Source organism: Mchenga conophoros, linkage group LG23 (genome assembly GCF_057382185.1).
Source record: "Mchenga conophoros isolate Kocher_MC1m ecotype Shallow Benthic linkage group LG23, M_conophoros_male_GT1.1, whole genome shotgun sequence".
Lineage (NCBI taxonomy): Eukaryota > Metazoa > Chordata > Actinopteri > Cichliformes > Cichlidae > Mchenga > Mchenga conophoros.
Genome location: NC_140547.1, coordinates 27,951,499 through 27,973,187, shown reverse-complemented (window position 1 = coordinate 27,973,187; position 21,689 = coordinate 27,951,499). Strand labels below are relative to the sequence as shown.

The 21,689-nt window shown below is 42.8% G+C and overlaps 1 protein-coding gene across 4 annotated transcripts in view; it reads left to right on the top strand.

The window, feature by feature from the left end:
* Positions 1 to 21,666, top strand: part of LOC146547399 (plakophilin-4-like) — a 79,278-nt gene extending 57,612 nt beyond the window's left edge. For all 4 annotated transcript variants that reach the window (XM_085265185.1, XM_085265181.1, XM_085265183.1 and 1 more), the window contains exons 11-22: positions 1,337 to 1,550; positions 4,402 to 4,585; positions 10,188 to 10,305; positions 11,575 to 11,769; positions 12,688 to 12,861; positions 13,198 to 13,348; positions 16,138 to 16,330; positions 16,485 to 16,569; positions 18,880 to 18,997; positions 19,112 to 19,243; positions 19,362 to 19,435; positions 19,553 to 21,666. In XM_085265185.1, the coding sequence (XP_085121311.1) occupies positions 1,337 to 1,550; positions 4,402 to 4,585; positions 10,188 to 10,305; positions 11,575 to 11,769; positions 12,688 to 12,861; positions 13,198 to 13,348; positions 16,138 to 16,330; positions 16,485 to 16,569; positions 18,880 to 18,997; positions 19,112 to 19,243; positions 19,362 to 19,435; positions 19,553 to 19,810 (1,896 nt within the window). In that variant the 3' untranslated portion in view covers positions 19,811 to 21,666. The remainder of the gene's footprint in view (positions 1 to 1,336; positions 1,551 to 4,401; positions 4,586 to 10,187; positions 10,306 to 11,574; positions 11,770 to 12,687; positions 12,862 to 13,197; positions 13,349 to 16,137; positions 16,331 to 16,484; positions 16,570 to 18,879; positions 18,998 to 19,111; positions 19,244 to 19,361; positions 19,436 to 19,552) is intronic.
* Positions 21,667 to 21,689: the final 23 nt, after the last annotated feature.

The window sequence follows — 21,689 nt, the reverse complement described above, 5'->3', positions numbered from 1 at the left end:
TGCAAATTATAAGTCTGTATCATGATGTCTGGTGTTTTCCTGGTTGTTGGTTTGTTTTTATTTTGTGTTATTTTGCGAGTTGGTTATTAGATGCTGCTCCAGCCAGCCAGAGAATCCCCCGCCGCCCCGCCCTCTCCTCCCTGTGCCGCAAGCAGCAGGCGCACCTCGCAAACGGAGGGCGCCCTTACTCCCAGCAAATGGGCGATAGAAAACCAATCGGTGCCTACGACTTTCCCAATATGCCCTGGCATGATGTCGGGGCAGCATGAGTACGAGTAATTTTTTTTTTTTTGCCGATGCCCGTGATGCCGCCCCCGGCAACTGCCCGTGTCGCCCGTATCAAAAACCACTACTGGGTTCAAATATGAAAGGTACCCAGCTGTATTGATCATCACTTTGTAGCTGATGATTGGTCACCAATGAACCATCCAGGCTGAATGGTCCACTTGAATATATTTGCCACACCCCTCATATGTCAGTCAATGATATCCTTCACTCTAATTGGTAGTCTCTTCAGTTGCTCCCTTCGAAGCTGAAAGGTGGGTGGCTGTGGTTCAGGTGGGGAAGCGAGTTGTCGACCTGTCATGAAGGTCGTTGAATCAGTCTCCCGGCTCCACTATCTGTGCATCTTTGCCCCTCAGATGAACCCATCAGAGTGTCTGTGTAAATGTTTGATAAAGTGTTTTGGTGTAGATAAAAGCACTTTTTCAATGTTTGTGTGATTAGGTGAATGAGGCTTGTATTAGAAAGTGCTTTGAGTGGTCAAGTTGAGTATAAAGGCGATATGTAAGCACCAGACCATTTACCGAAAGTTTAACTTTGTGTCACCAGCAGTCATTTCACCTGTTTTTGCTAAATGCTTTTGACTTTCTGTCTGTGGTGAGACAGTCCTCTGTGGATGGAAAGTAAATCATACTGTGTCATATTGAGAGAATAAAAAGTGTGTTGTACAGCTCTCCTCAGGCCCTTTCATATGATATATTACTCCATATCGTTTATTGAAATGTTTTAGCGAACCTTGGTACTTTTCACCCAAGGCCTAGTATACTGTTGTGAAGTTTGAAGACCTTGCATAAAAAATTGTGTTTTTTCTCATTTTTAACAGTTGGTGTGACCTTGACCCTAATTTTCACCAAAATTAAATCAGCTCGAGCTGATATTGGTATCTACCATCACATAAAATTTGAAATTGATATAGAGAAATCCGTGGACGCTTGACTACAACAAACAGAGAAACAAATATAACTGATTAGGGGTACTGCCACAAGAGGCAGACATAAGCTCTGCACTGCAGTTTAAATTGACGTTATTAAGCGTAACGGCTCCTCTTCTGCAGGTTTGTCACCTGGGAGGGATCCAGCACCTGGTGGACCTCCTGGATCATAAGGTGGCCGAGGTTCAGAAAAGCGCCTGCGGGGCCCTGAGGAACCTGGTGTACGGCAAGGCCACCGACGACAACAAGGTGACGCTGAGGAACTGCGGTGGCGTGCCTGCCCTGCTCCGCCTCTTCCGGAAAACAACTGACAATGAAGTCCGTGAACTGGTCACCGGTACGTCCCGATAGCCTTGACTTGCCAACCTAATCTGCTCATTTACAGCTTCTCCCCTTTTGACCCAACTTTCTCCTGATTGGCTGCTTCTCATCAAAAACAGAAGGTTTGTATAGCAGGTGGTGGGGCTTCTTTGCCTGAGATGACCATATTAGGGTTATCCCCTCTCACTGATGTCATACAGAGCCAAGAGTAGAAAAGCTGTGTAAAAGTGAGTGTTTAGAGCAACCTGAAGCCTGAACTCACAGGGATTACGTTGAACCTCAATTGTGAAAAAGTGGTGACACTGTTTAAAATGTAAGTAAACAGAGGAAACAATCATTTGTAGATCTCGTTAATTAAATGTAATGATTGGTGGGGGGTTTTTAATAATGCAAATAATGCTTAAAGCTAAAGTTATTCCCGAACTGTGTTCAAGTGTTTTTCTCAGTGTGATTTGGGAGATTTTTGTCATTTTACTGTGGAAAAAAAAAAAAAAAGGATTTAAATGAAGATGTATTTATGGTGTTGGGGTTAAATTGTGGAATGATGTTTATGGGCATAAAAATGTGCAATCAAATATATTTTTGAGGGTTACATGTCAGAAAATTGTAGCTCTTTTGTTTGTTAAGGTTATTTTTTTCCTACTTAGAAGGTACGGTACCTTAAATGATAAGAATATAGGCCAGGCATAAAACTAGCAGGTGTCATGTATTAACATTAGAATAAATGGGAACAGTAGGAATGTGTGTGACCCTATCCTTGTCCTTAATGCCTACTACTGCCCAGAAACTACACGGGGTACCTTTAATTATTTATAAAAGCAGAGAAAAATCTAGAAAACTGGATTTAACTAATGAAAACATTAATCATCTGTATGTTTCCAAGCTTTAAATTTTTATATTCACATTCAAATATTCATAATTGCTAGAGACAGTCATTTAAAGTAAGTGCAGAGGTTTAAGAGAGTATAGCCGAACATCTTTAAACTGTATTTCTAGATTCTGGTTGATTTCTCCGACTCATAAATCCTGTCGTTCCGATAAGGACTGGTTCTAACAGTCTCTAAACTCAGATGCCTTTTTATTCCTGAATGGGTGAAATAAGCTAACACTATGGTCCACATCGACAAAAAAAGGCTCAGAATAATAGCTTGACACGATAAAGTCTGGTGTGTGTGGGTGTTCGCCTGCCAGCGTGGTCCGTTGACTTCCCGGTTGGTTGGCCGGCCGACTGGCCGCCTTGCTGGCTGAGCATCGGTCTGCGGTGCCGTCTGACTGCCTGGCAGTGTTTTAATCTGTGTATCGGCTGTTCTGTGGGAGGTGTGAGCGGCAGCGGCTTAAACACTCGGCGCACAGCGCTGAGCAGATCTCGGCACAGTCCTCGGGACAGATGCTAAGATAATGTGCTTTGGAAACAGGACTCTGCAGCCACACCACACATACTGTTTGAAGGCAGCAGATAAGAAGCTGCTAGACACGCTTCACAAACCACAGAGGAGACTCTTCTGTCTGGTGAAATGCTTCAGAAATGTTCTATTTTTAGCTCGGGTTGGGACTCTGATTATTAAAGGTGCACTTTGTTCTTTGGTAGCTGCTTAAATTTGATCTTCCACACCCCAAAACAAATTGCACTTAATAACATTCAGGAACAAAGCTGCATATTTAAAAATAAAACACTTGTTTTTACTGAACTCAAAGCTTTTTTCCCATTATTACTCTTTTATACTTCGTTTATGGAGGATATTTTTACGTGAAGCCTTGGACATGGTTGGCAGTTGTATTCAATATAAAACATTTTGCTTCCAAGCAGCAATAACTTTCATGTCATTTTAACCTGCTCTTGAGCAATAGTTCTCTTTCTAAAGGTCTTTTTGGACTTTTGGCTGATTTTTTTTTTTTTCACTCGTTTTCAGTCCAGTTCTTATACCTGACCATTTTCAGATTGTAAGCCACTTAACTTCGACCGATGAATGAATCATTCAAGCATAAAAAAGGCACCTAACACTGAAATGAACCAGTCTTGTATCTACACATAACAGACAACTAAGAAAAGATTTTAAATTATATCTTGAGGCACTTTGTTACTAGCAGCCTGTCACGAAAGAACATCTCTTGTTCCCATTTCTTTAGTCTATGAAATCTGTGAAAAATTTCAAAGATAACACAGTTTGACAGACATAAAATAGTATTTTTGTACCAACAAGGGGATTCCCAAGGACCTATTCACAGAAAGCTTTGCACATCTCAGCTGGTGTACAGTGTCAGTCGTTAAAGAAGAAGGAGCAGGTCTACAAGGCTTCAAGAAGCAGTTCTTGGCTCAAGCGAGGTATGAAAATTACTGAAAATCAGTGGCAACAGCTCTGATGGAGTGATGAATCTAAATTTTAAATCTTTTGCTCAAATTATTGATCTTATCTCTGCTTTTTGCAGACGATGTGGTTCTTTTAGCTTCATCCTCCACCTCACACTGGAGTGGTTTGTGTGTGAAAAGAGTGGAGTGCCTGCTCTGGGCTGGGAATTAATTGACAAGTGGAAGAGTTCCAGTATCTCAAGGTTTGAGTACAACATTTAACTGAGCCAGTTGAGGTGGTTTTGGCATCTGACTAGGATGCCTCGATGGTGCCTCATAGCTGAGGCAGTTTGTCCAATTGGAAGGAGACCCAGGACACGCTGGAGAGATTGTACCTTTCGGCTGGTTTGAGAACACCTTGATATTTCCTTGAAAGAGCCGGAGGAGGAGGTTGCCAGGTAGAGGGAGATCTGGAGATCTTACATTGCTGCCACCACAACCTAGACCTGGATAGACAGCGATGGATGGATGGACAGGTAACAATAGTTTTGACTTATTTTACTGTGTGCATCCACTGCAGGCGTCCTGTGGAACCTCTCCTCGTGCGACGCGGTGAAGATGACCATCATCCGCGATGCTCTGACCACGCTGACCAACACAGTGGTCATCCCCCACTCAGGCTGGAGCAGTGTTTCTCACCGTGACGAGCACAAAGTCAAGTTCCAGTCCTCCATGCTGCTTCGCAACACCACCGGCTGCCTGAGGTAAGAAACAAATCAAACGGCCCCCTCAAACACTCAATAAGTCAGCGTGTGTTCATCGCAAAAAGCAGCTTAAGTCGTAAAATGATGATAGAATCGAGGAAAAGAACCAATTTGAAATATGGTTGGTATTATGACGTTATTCATCAACACATTAAACACCTCTTTAGCCGAAACTGTCCTCAAACCATGCAAATCCATCCTCATTTCCACCCTGAAAATAATCGCCTCCTAAGCCTGCTGAGTAACCCGGCTCGCTGTTTGCTTATTCAATTGATTCTGGTTTTGAAATGCAAGGACGACTTTTGGATTTATTGGTTGTCTGTGCTGCTTTTTCTCCCCTTCCCATCTACTTTTCATCTTAACGATTCTGTAAAACCACAGCTCATAATCACGGCCGTATAATCCGTCAATAAGGGGTTCTGTAATGGAGATTTTATGCAGCCGTGAAGTCTTTAAGAAACATTTGACCATATTGGCCTACAGACGCAAATACCAGAGAAAGTGTATCTTCAAACTGAAAGCCCAGGATGAAGGTTGAGATTTATTACCTGCAAATGTTAGCATGCAGAGAAAGTTTTAAGGTCTTGAACTCATTTGAAAGATGTAATTTAGAGTAGAAGCTCCTTTTATCCCGTATGATTTAGTTCACTTCAGGATGTTCTGGTAATAATTGGGATTAGATCAAAGTGGCATATGGCAGAGTCGCACACTGGGGGCTACAGAGAAGCCGCAAGAATTAAACGCTTTAAATTTCCAAATCAAGACATAGCACATGACTATTTACAGACAGTTGGGGTTAAAAGTAAAATAGGGGATTGACATCAACATGGCTCTAGTCTGGGTGGAGTCTCGTTCTCTTTGGGTGCTTCGGCAAGCTCCAAAGATAGTTGGTCATAGGTGTAAATGTGCTTAAGTGCACAGAAGAAAGTGCTGGTTTAATGTACCATACATGAAAATATCTACTTTAAAGGGCCGTGAGTGGTTCTTAAGACTAGAAATCACTTTATTAATAGCGGCCGCACTCATCTGAAGAAGAAAGGACTTCCTCCTTCAGATCTGAGGTTTTATGTAGCAGCAAGTGTGAGCGGCTCTATAAAAACAGAAGTTTAGTTTGCTGGTCTGAGACACCAGTCTGTGAAGGGTTATAGATGTCCATCGTTCTACAGTGAGAAAGATTATTCACAAATGGAGAACATTTGAGAGAGTTGCCAATCCTCCCAAGCGTGGACGTCCCAGAAAATTCACCCCAAGGTCAGACCGTGCAATCCTCGGAGCTTAAGTGCTACATCTCAGACTCTACAGGTTTCAGTTGGCATGTTAAATATTAAAGTTCATGACAGTACAATTAGAAAAGGACTGAATAAGTATGGCTTGTTTGAAAGGTCTGCCATGAGAACATCTGAACAAACCACAAGGCTTCTGGAACAATGTCCCTCACTTACTAATATGTGTGCGAATGTCGTTACCCCGAACAAAGAAAACAGTTTGCGGGCAAAATTGCCGTCACATTTATGCCACATGTGTACCAGCTGATTTTGTTCTTACAGCTGTGTGTATTTTAGTAAATCAGACTCATGCTAAATCAACAGAGCATCAACTTGAGCGTTCTTTACATTATCTGCATACAGCCTCACCATTTTTCTATATAAGGAAACACCTGGAGGTGAAGTGGAGAGAGTGGTGAAGTCTGCGTCACTATGGCGAGAAAGATCGACTGGAGATACTAAAACAATAGTAAAAGAAAGTTTTGAATCAAAGCTGATGTGAAAAAGATGAAGAGACTGTATGAAAAAGAAGTAAAGAGGTAGAGAATGAGGATCATGTGATCTGCCTTGATTTGGCCACGTTGCAGTCATCGACCATCAGACCATGCTTCCGATTTTGACTTTTCTCCTCCTGTTTCAGCGCATATGGCGCAATATTGAGTGGTGACTCCTGCTGTTCAGGAGAATACTGCAGTGGCTTCTTGCGCCTTAACAACAGCAATAAATGGGTGCATATGTGTGATGAGTGAGCGACGATGAGCGAATAAATATATTGGCACCTTTGAGTGATGCAACTGGACAATGATCCCAAGCTTAGCAGCGTGTCTGCAACAGGTGTTACAGTGGCAATGTCAAAGTCCAGATGTCAACCTGACTGAAATGCTGTGGTGGGGAGTTGAGAGAGCTGTGCATAAACACATGAAATGAAGGAACATTGTAAAGAAGACTGGGCCAAAGTAACTCCAAAATGATGTAACTGATAAAGTCACACAGAAAACCATTAACTGTTAAGGTGGTTCCACAGGCTGCTGAAATGTGAGGTTTATCAGGGTATTGTTATTCATCTGAAGTTGTATTTACATAATTTTAAGATTTTTATTACATGTTGATGCATAAAACCTTAAAAATTAAAAACATTATTAAAGGTTTGGTATCTGCAGGGTGGATGCCTTCATTTTTACATATAAACACACACACAGGAAGTGCTTTCAACCCTCTAACATCCAATTAGCATACTGAGATTAATCGGACTTGTCACCACTTTGCGTTTAAGGACTCAGCCAATAGCATTAACAGGATGATCAATGTGACGATATTAATCTGTGTTGTGTAGAGATTTCGCATCACATTTGTCAGTACAAACAACTAAAGTGAGCTTCCTCTGGAGGCTGTTTGTTCTCAGTTGTAGGGGAAAGGTGCCGAGGGGAGGAAGGTCTGATGATCTCTGTTCGCGCTGCTGGACAGGAGGCAGAAAAGGCATTCCTATTTACCAAACCGAATCCCGCGTGACGTGCTTCCACAAAGAAAACAGCCTTGTTTCTTTCTCACGTGGCACTTTAATGCTCACTTCTGCTAAACGTTCTGCAAAGAGCACCAGATGTAAACAATCTGCTTGCATTATTACCGCCCACGCGAAGGTTAAAGCTAGTGTGCGATGATTAATATGCCAAACATTTTTCTTTCTGTGATCACGATTCACAACTCTTGATATTTTGTTAAGGGCTTTGTCCTTTAATCCACGTAGGTCGAGAATATCTCACATTATCTGAGCTCATTTCAGTGTGAAGGCATGATGGAACGATTTGAATATGGCTGAGATGTTTTATGATCATGAAGGTGCTTTTTGTCTTTCATTCCTTTTCTCTCTTCTTCATGGCAGACAGCATGTGGAAGCTCCATCAGTGCACAGCTTGACGTGTCTGTCACAGCCCACGCATTTATTTTATGTCACCACCTGCACCATCTTCATCTGCTACAACAAAAGCAGTCAACAAATCCTGGTGTTAAATGTCCTAAATATTACCGCAAAGTAGCGCTCTGCCATAGTGCAAATGTTTGGTATCCATCTGATATCAAGTAAATACAAGGCCAGTATTGCTGACTGTATCCGGTCGTTAAGTCTGACGTCACTAGCCGTGTCTGGGCCTAAACTCTGCTGCAGGTCCATATATCAAACGATCACTATGGCATTACTGAGAGTTGAAAAACTGTCTAAAGTCTTTCATCTTTAATAAAATAATCAGCGTTCTGCTCTACCAGGTGTAATAATTGAGTTTAACATCCAGGCATCCATGAAAACGGAATTTATGACATTTAACGGAGTTAGAAGTTAGCAGGAAGTTAGCTCGCTAGCTTCTATCTAAATACAATATAGCATGTCCTGACTGCGGGGTTTTGGAAACAAATTAAAACGTACAGCTCTGCTATCACTTCCAGCATAAATGAAGACAGAAAACTAAACAGCAGCGACGTTTGTAGGGTTACTGAAGTTTGGCTAGCTGGTATATAATGATGTGCTACGTGACCGCTAGCGACACAGCTATGTTAGCATAATATAAACAAGCTAACTTTTTTTCCACTCGATAAAAGTTAACGTGAGTGTTCTCGGTGGTCAGGAACAAATGTAATCGCATGGCAGGATGCTGTAAAAGGACCAAACTTCAGCCAGGAGAACAACTGAGATAATCTATCCACAATACGAGGTTAGTCATTCATATACTGCTGCATGGGCTGGGCTGTAGTTACATCCTAAGGTTTTAAAAACTGAGCTTAAATAAATGATTAGCGGTAATAAAAGCCGAGGGAGGTCAACAGGGATCACTGACTGTTTTAGGAGCTTTTTGAGATTAAATAGAAGAAAATACATAACATTAAACATGTTAACAACACAAAAGCCATATTAAACGCAGACTACTTTAGGCCCGGAAGTAGGATTCGTCGCGTCATCACTTAACGACCGGATTGCTGCTGAAGATTTCTTGAACATTAAAGTAGTCCAGCGATAGCGATTAATACTTCCAACCGTTCTTTTCTTTTGAGTGTGATGAATCCTGCGATTGACATGTTGGATCATGCCCATGCCGTCATGGAAAGAAAAAACATCCTGGTCGTTCGGTGTGTTCAGGTAATCAGCTGACCTCATCTTCTGAGGTCGATCCAACTCCAAATTATAGCACCGCCCCCACAGGCTTGTGCTGTAGGCGGATGCATCACTTTATCCGCCTCTCCTTTTACCCCAGTGCACCCATCATTCTGGAACAGAGTAAATCTGCACTCGTCAGACCACATGACCTTTTTCCAGAGTCCAGCCTCTACTCCCAAGCAGGCTGACATTTTCTTTTTTCCGATTAGCCTCGCCGATATTTAGTTTTTAAGGCTACAGGGCTGTTCAGTCCCAAACTCTCAAGTTCTCTTTTTAATTTAATTTAAGCGCCTTGAGGTGACTTTTGTTGTGATTTGGTGCTATATAAATAAAATTGAATTGAATTGTGCGCGTGGAAATGTTCACTGAGACCTCATTTTGTCCTCAGACATGAAGGGTCACCTCACTCCTTCCGGGCTTTAGAAACAGTCGTTTCAGCTGCTTTCTCAATAATTTGAGCTTTACGACTTGCACTAGCACTTTTTCCACGACCAGACGTGGCTGTTGAAGAAATAAGAAGCTACTCAGTGCATCACATTGTAATCCAACTTTTTTCACCAAATTCTGAAGCACTGTAATTTTATGTAAAGCAACAGTGCAAGTAAAACATGAATCTCCTGATGCATTAAGACTCTTTTCAGTATGTGATCTGTTTCATGAGTGGCTAAATCTTTTATCTACCTCTCGTGTGTCTCCGTTGTTAGTAGGGGAGAAACCGTACCTGTAAGGTAACACCAAGAGTCGGGTCTTAAGGATGCAATACTTCCCTTAGTTGTAGATTTATTTACCAAACACAAAACTTCAAAACTGCTGAGTGGAGACTTCCAGTCCAGGTGTGCTCCCTGAAGCAGAAAACTGCACGACGTGTCTCAAACAGCTTTGAAGTGCTGTGGGGAAGCGGCGCGTGCACGCGAGCCTCGGGCACTTTGCTTCACTTAGACTGGCGTGAGGCTGTAGGTTGATGGTATGGAAATGCATTGTGGGATTTCTTTGCTGCTGTTGTGCAGTCTTCTCATGGCAGCTTTCCATTAGCAGCAGCTGGAGGTTCCTATTGGAGGATCAGCTCCCTTCTTTACTGTATCCAGGCAGGTTTGAAGCCACCCAGTGGGGGAATCCACACACTGCACCTGAGTCTGAATTAATGTGTTTCCTGTGTGTGTGTGTGTGTGTGTGTGTGTGTGTGTGTGTGTGTCAGGAACCTGAGCTCAGCAGGGGAAGAGGCGAGGAGTCAGCTGCGGTGCTGTGAAGGTCTGGTCGACTCGCTGCTCCACGTCCTCAGAGCCTGCGTCAACACCTCCGATTACGACAGCAAGGTGCAGCAAAGCACAAACACACAAAGATGCACATGAGTGTGTGAGTCATGTTTTGTCACAGTTTATCCCCGAGAGAGTCATCCCAACTTAACCTGACCCAGACACAGCTGGAACCGCACTCTGGGGACCTGAATCTGATCCCTCAATACTCACATACTGCAGTATGTGCAAACTACAGCTACTGAGACTGCTGTTATAAGGATGCCCTGTCAGTTACTTGGTTACCATTATATGTGATTGTACGTGGCCAGGCCACATAAACGTACTATACATGTGTTTAGATGTTATGCATTCATAAATTCAACTACAATTTTGACCACCAGGGTGCAACGTTTTACCAGTGGGTGTGATGAAATGTTTTCAGGGGTGTGCTGATGTTTAGCATTTGCTGTTTGTTTTTAGGCACCACCTGATTTTAAATTACTAATACAATAATGGATTGAAATGTAGGCAAATCTTTTTAAATGCTTACTTGACTCACTTGCACCATCCTGTGGTACAAATTGGTATTGCATGGAAGTGAACCCTGGCCTGTGTTCATCTTCAGTTGATAACCCTTCAACACTTCACAGATAGATCCATAAGTACTTTTACTACTAAGTACTATTGCTGTGGTAATAGTTCCTATAATTGAAAACCTAGGAACAGAAAAATGTGTTTCAAGAATCAAACATAGGTGTTTGTGGCTATCACCACCAAGTAAAAAAAAAAAAAAAAAAAATTATATATATATAGCTGTATAGGCTTAATGATCATCTGTATTCACAAAAGATTCATTGATATGAAAATAAAAGACGCTGACCTTTTAATAATGATATTAAAAGTTAATATAAAGCTTGAACCTCTAAAACACGATAACAAGCAAACTGGGGAAACATCCAAGGGCATCACATGTTCAGTACAGAAAATACAACTACAGCACAGAAGTGTTGCAGACGTGTGGCATAATATCATCATCATGCAAACAAGAAGAGGATGTAGTGTCCCAGCTACCTTAGCTAACAAATAGAAATAAATAGCTTAAGCAATAAAACATCGATGTCAGTGGTCTGAAAATTCTAAACTACTTGCACAGACAAAACATCATATAACAGAAATAAACCTTTTGCACCATCCACAGGCTGAAACAAGAGCTCTGCAGAGCAGATGTCTAATGTTTGATTTTATGTGAAAACTTTCCTCTAGCACCACCATCAGGTTTCATTAGCAGGAAACACAGAAGAAGAGGCAGAAACAAAAGAAATGCTCAGTTCTCATTTTTACTTTCAGATAGTGGAGAACAGCGTCTGCACCCTGAGGAACCTTTCGTACCGCCTGGAGATGGAGATGCCCTCCTCTCGCCTCCTCGGCAACCAGGAGCTGGACACCCTGCTGGGGTTCTCCTCCCCAGCCAAGGAGCTGGACTACCTCTGCTGGGGCAAGAGGAGGCGTGGCAGGAAGAGAGGCGGCTGGCCCGACTCCAAGGTACGACTGAGGCCTTTTACAGGCATTCTTTTAAAGCATGAAAAGATGTTTATGTGCTTTAAAAGTACTAAAAATATACAAGATGTGTATAAGAGCAGTTACCTGTTGAGCAATCTGAGAACTCAAAAGCTAGTCTGGTGATCTCAGGGAACCCTCCAGTTTATACCTGGCGCAAACGGACTCTGAATGCAGTGGGACTGATCCACAACAGAAACCACAAAAATCTCACCTTTTGCCTTCATATAATTTATCCCGACAGGAAAACTGGGCAACCGCACAGCTGTAAGGTTTGCTGTCCTCTGTATTCGTCAGCAAGTGAAAGCAAATATGAGCCATGACGGGTCCTTGTAGCTCTAGATTTAAACTGAAAACTGAAATCTTCAAAAGTTCTTAGCTGCCAGGCAGGCGATAAAGAGGAAGACCACAGAGAAGCTTCATGGATTGCTTCATAGTTGGTGTGACAGAGGAAGATGATAGAGACAGGATGAGACGGAGGCAGACGATCTGCTGTGGAGACTCATCATGGGAACAGCTTCTTTATTGATTGGTTGATTAGGTTATACAAATCATAACGAGAAATCAAAACCTCTGAAATGAACCCAGAAAGGAAGGAAGGAAGGACGGAAGCAAATAAGGGAAAATGAAGGTAATTTTTCCACAAATATATTCTGTTTACAGCCATCTGAACTGAATCATTGTATAATTTGGATAAAGAGAAATGAATTGGCTGCTCCGTGGGTTAGTTATTGATTCTAAGCTGGTTTTAGGTGCTTGTTTTTATGTAAAGAGTTTATGTAAATAAAATTTTCCCTCTCCTGGATCAAGCAACCCTTAGAGGAATCGCCCTTTAAGCAGTTTAAGCACTCCCAATTATACAAACTCGACTTCACTTTCTGTGCCTTGGTGCGTTTGTCGCAGTGGGACGGTGTCGGGACAGTCCCGGGTTTCTCCCAGTCTCTGAGAGGAGCAGAGCTGCTGTGGCACCCAATGGTGGTGAAGCCGTACCTCAACCTGCTGGCTGAAAGCTCCAACCCCGCCACCCTGGAGGGCGCTGCCGGGTCCCTGCAGAACCTCTCTGCAGGAAACTGGAAGGTAAGACCTCGTCTAAGGCTAACACAAGGTGCAGATTTTCCTAATTATAGACAACACTGTGGAAAAGTCTTGAGCCACCAAGCAGCCAGACTTGTTTGTCCATTATAAAGCGCTCTTGAGCAATAGTTCTCGAGACTTTCTGAACTGTTTCTTTGGAACATCAGAACAAGCCATCAGCTTTCATCTCAGTCCTATTTTGCCAACTTCAAACCTCCAGTGAATACAAACAGAGACATCGCAGGTCAAGTCTTGTGTTTGTCACAGTAGGAATCTGATGGGTAAAAACAATATTTGACTCCTTTCGGGGCATTTAAAACTCTGTTTCTATTTTTGCAGTTTTCGGCCTACATCCGAGCAGCGGTGCGTAAGGAGAAGGGCCTTCCCATCCTGGTGGAGCTGCTGAGGATGGACAACGACCGGGTAGTCTGCTCCGTCGCCACCGCTCTGCGTAACATGGCATTGGACAGCCGCAACAAGGAACTGATAGGTACACACACACACCCCTCAACTGTTTATTCAAAGCCAGCACATACTCAGTCTTTGACATTACGTTGCCCCCTAGTGGTGACACAATCCTACATTTGTGCCCTCTCCTATCTGCAAACAAATTACAGTTAAAGTAGAGCTAATGCCTAAATGCTGCTCCTGGGAAGGGTGAACACCTAAAGCTTACCTGTGAACAGTCATTCTTGGGTTGTGGCATCTTGCCACGCCCAAGTATAGAGCTGCAGTAAAAGGAACGAAAGACGGCCACTAAAACTGATTCAGCAAAACTAAACATCTCTTAATACTCTGCCTGCAAATAAACAGCACTGTTACACATTTACACATGTTCAGTGTTAATGAAATCCTGAAGTGGGTGCACAAATTTCAGACGTATACATGCATACAGGTTCAAACATATACTTAAGTATATATACAGTGGGGCAAAAAAGTATTGCACCGATTGTGCAAGTTCCCCCACCTAAAATGATGACAGAGGTCAGTAATTTGCACCAGAGGTACACTTCAACTGTGAGAGACAGAATGTGGAAAAAAAAATCCATGAATCCACATGGTAGGATTTGTAAAGAATTTATTCGTAAATCAGGGTGGAAAATAAGTATTTGGTCAATAACAAAAATACAACTCAATACTTTGTAACATAACCTTTGTTGGCAATAACAGAGGTCAAACGTTTACTATAGGTCTTTACCAGGTTTGCACACACAGTAGCTGGTATTTTGGCCCATTCCTCCATGCAGATCTTCTCGAGAGCAGTGATGTTTTGGGGCTGTCGCCGAGCAACACGGACTTTCAACTCCCGCCACAGATTTTCTATGGGGTTGAGGTCTGGAGACTGGCTAGGCCACTCCAGGACTTTCAAATGCTTCTTACGGAGCCACTCCTTTGTTGCCCGGGCGGTGTGTTTTGGATCATTGTCATGTTGGAAGACCCAGCCTCGTTTCATCTTCAAAGTTCTCACTGATGGAAGGAGGTTTTGGCTCAAAATCTCACGATACATGGCCCCATTCATTCTGTCCTTAACACGGATCAGTCGTCCTGTCCCCTTGGCAGAAAAACAGCCCCATAGCATGATGTTTCCACCCCCATGCTTCACAGTAGGTATGGTGTTCTTGGGATGCAACTCGGTATTCTTCTTCCTCCAAACACGACGAGTTGAGTTTATACCAAAAAGTTCTACTTTGGTTTCATCTGACCACATGACATTCTCCCAATCCTCTGCTGTATCATCCATGTGCTCTCTGGCAAACTTCAGACGGGCCTGGACATGCACTGGCTTCAGCAGTGGAACACGTCTGGCACTGCGGGATTTGATTCCCTGCCGTTGTAGTGTGTTACTGATGGTGACCTTTGTTACTTTGGTCCCAGCTCTCTGCAGGTCATTCACCAGGTCCCCCCGTGTGGTTCTGGGATCTTTGCTCACCGTTCTCATGATCATTTTGACCCCACGGGATGAGATCTTGCGTGGAGCCCCAGATCGAGGGAGATTATCAGTGGTCTTGTATGTCTTCCATTTTCTGATGATTGCTCCCACAGTTGATTTTTTCACACCAAGCTGCTTGCCTATTGTAGATTCACTCTTCCCAGTCTGGTGCAGGTCTACAATACTTTTCCTGGTGTCCTTCGAAAGCTCTTTGGTCTTGGCCATGGCGGAGTTTGGAGTCTGACTGTTTGAGGCTGTGGACAGGTGTCTTTTATACAGATGATGAGTTCAAACAGGTGCCATTCATACAGGTAACGAGTGGGGGACAGAAAAGCTTCTTACAGAAGACGTTACAGGTCTGTGAGAGCCAGAGATTTTCCTTGTTTGAGGTGACCAAATACTTATTTTCCACCCTGATTTACGAATAAATTCTTTACAAATCCTACCATGTGAATTCATGGATTTTTTTTTTCACATTCTGTCTCTCACAGTTGAAGTGTACCTCTGGTGCAAATTACTGACCTCTGTCATCATTTTAGGTGGGGGAACTTGCACAATCGGTGGCTGACTAAATACTTTTTTGCCCCACTGTAAGAGACTTTGGGAAGGCCATTCCTGAAGCTTAATGCTAGCCTGCTGTATCCACTCGAACCCCAGTTGTGATGTGTGTTTGGGATCGTTGTCCTGCTGTAACATCCAACTATGTCCACATTTCAATTTGTTGGAAGCTGCTGATTAGAGGTGAGGTTCAAGATTTTGGAGGTAGTCCTCCTCCTTCATTATTCCATCAATTTTGTGCAAAGTGCCACAGCAAAACAGCCCCAGAGCATGATGGTACCACCACCATGCTTAGCAGCTGGTATAGTGTTCTCAGGTTTTGAGAGCCGTACCTTTACTCCTCTAAACATCTTTTCATTTTGACCAAAAAGCTCAATCTTTGTCTTCTCTGACTATAAAGCTTTTCTCCATAAGGTATTTGGCTCGTCTATATTGGAGCAGGGGCTTCTTTCTGTCCATGGTAATGTAAAACTCACTCCGCTGTGGACGGTGACGCTTGTGTTCCAGATGTTTTCAGTTCATGACAGGTTTGAGCCCTGGAGTCATCTTGTCTTCTTCTGGCAAATTGGTGACACGTCTGAATTACATGTACTTATTATTGTTTGATCTGATGATCTTGGAATCTGCAGTTGTTTTGAAATGGCTCGAAGAGACCTTCCCAACTTTTGTAAATCTACAATTCTCCGACATTAATTCAATCTTGTGCCACCAATTCTTGTTTGTTAAACTTGTTTGTTAATCCACTAAGAGCAGATCCAGACCTTCTGTTCTGTCTGTCTCTCCACCTGCAGGAAAGTACGCCATGCGGGATCTGGTGAACCGGCTGCCTGGCGGCAGTCCCACTGTGCTGTCAGACGACACGGTGGCATCAGTCTGTTGCACGCTGCATGAAGTCATCAGCCGCAACATGGAGAACGCCAAAGCTTTAGCCGACAGCGGAGGCATCGAGAAACTGGTGGATATCAGCAAAGGTCGAGGGAAAGGGTAAGACGTGACCACCTCCATGTTTTTATTATTGAACTCATTTCGCTACGTTTATAATGAACATCTACCACTGTGACAGGTGATGGGTGATAGAAAATCAGGCACTCCTTAACTGGTTTAACTCATTTTATTTTACATACTGTGTGTGTCACAGATATTCGATGAAGGTTGTGAAGGCAGCTGCTCAGGTGCTGAACACCCTGTGGCAGTACAGAGAGCTGAGGACCCTCTACAAACAGGTGGGTACGAGCAGACACATGTGGAAGAACTCACACTGATGGAATTAAAACTCCATTTACACCTCAAGAAATTTAAAGGCTCTTTCAGGGAGATGCTGATTATCTTTCTTATCGTCTGTTTGTAATTCAGGGCACGGTAATCATTCAAGGCCTTCATTATCCAAAGTCTCTTTCAGAAGTGCACTCCCTTCTGTTAATCTGACTTCATTGGAATGAGAGTCCCTTGGTCACATCTATCAAAATGTGGGTGCTAAGATAAGAAAAGGCTATCAGCATATCACATCCCTCAGTAAATGGTAGATGGACTGGTTCTTATATAGCGCTTTTCTACTCTTCTGAGCACTCAAAGCGCTTTACACAACTTGTGCATTCACCCATTCACACCCATTTGCACAAGCACATTTTTCTAAGTGCTTTCTAAGTAACATTCACATACACGATGGATGCATCGGAGAGCAATTTGGGGTTAGTATCTTGCCCAAGGATATTTGGCATGCAGACTAGGGGAAGCCAGGAATCGAACCACCAACCTTCCGATCAGTAGATGATGACCTGCTCTACCGCCTGAGCTACAGCCACCCAGTTGTGATGTGTGTTTGGGATCGTTGTCCTGCTGTAACATCCAACTGTGTCCACATTTCAATTTGTTGGAAGCTGCTGATTAGAGGTGAGGTTCAAGATTTTGGAGGTAGTCCTCCTCCTTCATTATTCCATCAATTTTGTGCAAAGTGCCACAGCAAAACCCCAGAGCTGTTTTGCTGTGATAAAAGTGTGATAAAAGTGACCTATGTACTGTGGAGTCTTTAAAAATTTGAAGCGACGGGACAAGCGGAGGACAAAACAAGAGGTATCGGGCCTAAAAATATATATATATCTAGAGCAGATGAAGAGTGTCTGGAAAAAAATGTCCTTAAGAAAGGAAAAAAAAATCAAGCACTGATCATCACAATGATCCCAAACACACTGCCAATGCAATAAATACCTGGACAGAAAAACACACAGTGGAACACTATCAGTCATGGATCGGCCTCCCCGGAGCCCGGACCTCAACATTATTGAAGCAGTGTGGGATCATGTTGACAGAGAACAGAACAAAAGGCAGAAACATCCAAAGAAGAGCTTTGAATGTCCTTCAAGAAACCTGGAGAACTATTCCTGGAGACGACTTAAAGAAATAACAAGAAAGAGAGTTCAGACTGTGCTGAAGAATAAAGGTGGTCACACCAAATACTGACTTCCAGCTCGTTAGCATGGTACAAACTGTTTTTCCCTTATATGCTTGTATTTACATGTTTTTGCACATGCTTCAATAAATCGCTCTTCCTGTTTCAACTATAAAGAAAGGAGAAACATTCACAGCTGAAGGGACATGTTTCGTGCCATGAGGATGACTCATGATGTAGGATCTGCATAAATGACACATGCTGTAAAAGTCTCATCTTATATGATTCTTAGGAAAGCCAGATTTGAAACGGCAGCCACTGATATTACCAATTAAACACAGCAGCTGTTATGAAAGCCAAATTGACAAAGAATAAAGGAATTCACCACTGACTGTTACAGCCACAGGCAAAATTCGTAACAAACCTGTAACTCTTATGCGGTAAAAGTGTTGTGGCACAGGATTCAAACTGATGAAACCTTCCGGTCCAGTTGCGCCACCAATTGTGGTCATGACTTTTATGGTCAGAATTTCTAGGAACAGCCAAAGAGTGGAGGGTCTCAAGATGTCATCTCAGCTTTTTGCAGATTATGTGGTTCTTTTGGCTCCGTCAGGGGATGGCCCCTGTTTGCTTTGGGGTGGTTTACAGTTGAGTGTGAAGCAACAGGGGTGGGAATCAAGTCTGAGGCCATGGTTCTCTGACAGAAAATTTAATTCAGTTCAAATTATTATATAGCAACAGTTGCCTCAAGGTGATTTATATTGTAAGGTAAAGGACCCTACAATACTGTTCCCCACAGGAGATCAGGAGGAGGTGGTCAGGGAGGTCTGTGGCAGAAGGTGAATGGATGAAATCTACGTAAATGCAGTAGTTTAAGTACATGTAGGTCCTCAACCATTACCCCAGCAGGTGCTGCAGCAATTTGAGCATCTAAATTCCAACAGCCTTGGAAACGTTTGATGTTTTTTGTTTTTTCCAGTATCCATAGCCTAATTCCATAAGTCTTTTGTCTATTCTATAGAGCCAATTTTGTTTTTTGGGGGGAGGTTTTAAATGTATGTATTCATATTAAAGAAACCCTGCAGGAGCTCCTACATGTGTGCACAAGCATGCCTCTTTATTTTCTTTTTGTCGTACATGTGAACAGGATGGCTGGAACTACACCCACTTTGTCACCCCCGTCTCCACTCTGGAGCGGGACCGATACCGCTCTCAGCCGACCCTACCCACCAGCCCAATGCAGATGTCCCCCGTCATTCAATCAGGTGTGAGAGACATCAAACCGATGATCATATTTCAGTAATAGATTGTTGGGGGGGAAACAGGATTTGGTTTAAATCATATCACTGTTTTATTTTTCTGGTTGGCTTTGTTTTCAGGCGGTAGTGCAACATCCTCGCCAGCGATGCTCGGGATAAGAAGACACAGTTCAAACTATCAGAGGGCCCAGTCATCTATGCAACTCGACACATATTATGGAGACAACAGTTTACACAAACGGCAGTACACAGGTTTGTGGCATTCCTCAGGGATCTGCACACGTGCCGCTGGTGTTTTTTCTCAAACAACCACCATTTCAGTTTGGAGTTATATTTATTTTACTCTCTACTTATGGATTTTTCACCTCAGGGTCAGAGAAGAAAACCCCATATTTCATTGGGACCTATTCCTCCCAGTCAGGAGAGGATCTGAGAAGATCCCAGGTAAGAAGCCTTTTGTTGTTTCATCATACAGTAATGTCGTGCTCAATCATCCAGGTAAGGATGTTTTCTCAGTTTGGTTGATTTTATATAGACTGACTGATTACATTGTTTTCCAAGCACCCAGAGCCATTCTACGACGAACCCGACAGGAAGAACTTCAACAGCTACAGAATGTACCTGTCGTCCCCACAAGGCTACGGCGAGGAGCACTTTGAGGACGAACCGGCCCACCTGACCCCGTCTTCTCCCGACGGCTACGCCACCCAGTCGCTCCGATTCAAAGCCAACACCAACTATGTGGACTTCTACTCCACCACACGGAGGCCTTCAAACAGGGCGAACAAGTTCACCGGCTCCCCCGACTCGTGGGTGTAGAAAGAAAACAGACGCCGTGGACATCAAGTCTTCACCACGTTGGCTGTCCGTTCCTGTGGGTGTATGTGTGCGGGGAGTGCGTTGTGTGGCTGCGTGAAAGGTTGCGGATGCATGTGGATATGTATGTGTGTGTCTATACTGAAGCTGTGCTGAATGACCAGGGCTTGGTTTGCCACGTGCAGCTTTTGACTAAGTCAGACCGCACGATAATAATACCCGGAAAAAAATTATCCCTTTATTTTTGACTCCGAAGCTAAAAACAAACCAAACAAACACAAGTCAGTTTTATCAGAGGTTTATTGCATAACATAAAGAAGCAGTGCTGTATGAAATTGTTCGCTAGTTTAATGAGCTTCAGGCTGCAAAACTAGAATATTCTGAAATATTTCCACCATGTTGTTTGGCCGTTGCGTACAACTTATAATTCCCACACACTTGTAAAGGTGTTGGCTAGAGGCACGAACAGTCTAAAAGATGGACGTAGCCACCGTTACCTTACCCACCCCCCTCAGTGAAGTCCCTTCGAGCTGAGTGTCTTCTGGCTAAATGTGTCAAACGAGGAGTGGATCTACCGCACCCACTCCCATACCTTGCTTTATCAGCCTTTCATCCTTTTTGACATTAACAGGGACCACAATTTGCAAAATAAACACTATGCTGTATTCAGTAACACTTGAAAGTAGCGACTGAGACCATGAACTCGTTGGGAAAATGTTTACTGAGGTTGCATAGACTTCTACAATCTACAGTAAGAGCCAGAAATCCTTAGAGAAGAGTTTGCATGCTTGAAATCCCAGAAAGATTAAATCAGATTAAACTTGGAACTCCCCAGTTATCCAGGACTATCTCATAGAACCCCTATCAAACTGGAAGTCCACAGAGTGGCAGTTCTTGTGTATATTTAAGACAATTCTCTGATATAGCTATGACCTTACTGAGGCTCGGTGTGTTAACCACAATGTTAAATTCTGGAAATCATCGCCAAGTGTGAACAACCATCAAGGATCAAAAGTAAGTCTTGTTGCTTTGAGTATACTAAATTTGATTCTTTCTAAGGAAGATTTTGCGTTTTAATTGATAGGTTTTTTTGTAAACAATGATCAGGATGTGAAACAAATTGTCTTGGGCTTTGCCATTTCTGCCAGAAGCTAAGTCTACAGACTAGCTAATGGGTTCCCAAGGCTTAGTCAAAAGGTGCTTTTTAAACAAAAGAAAGAAAAAAACCTAGCCCTGACATTGTTGTTTACTCGAGTGTTTGTTCACGTCAACTGATTTCATTTTTCTCTGCAGTGAAAGTGTGCAGTGTGTTGGCTTTATAACATAAATATCGTCCGCCAGCATCATCTTGAATGCAAGAGAAAAAGAAACTTGCTGAAGCTGAGGATCACACCTGGGACAAATTCTATTTACCAGTTAAATAAAACCACTACTCCAAACAACATAAAAGCTGCTCCAAATATTATTTGACCTGGGTTTGGAGATGAACATCCTCACGCTCATGAACCTTTAAAGACTCAGAGAACTGGGGTTAAACCTGTAACCCTCTGCTTTTCTGTAATGTTGGCCAAAAGTGCAGTATATCATAAAGTATGTGAAATATGTGGAAAAACAAAAGTGAACATCTATTTGTACAGATAAAAATGGTTTAACTGTCCTGTTACATTGTTGTATTCAATATGTAGAACTTTCTTATGTGATTGTGAGGAAGATTTTTGTATTATTTATCGATTATTTTTATTAATTTAATTGTGACCTGACCAAAATACCCAATCTGTCTGTTCTGTCTAAAACTGATAATGATGATGTGTTACAGAGGGAAATAATATGTATAGGGATTAAAGATTATATCACGATGAGACACCTGGAAGTTGCGGTTTTC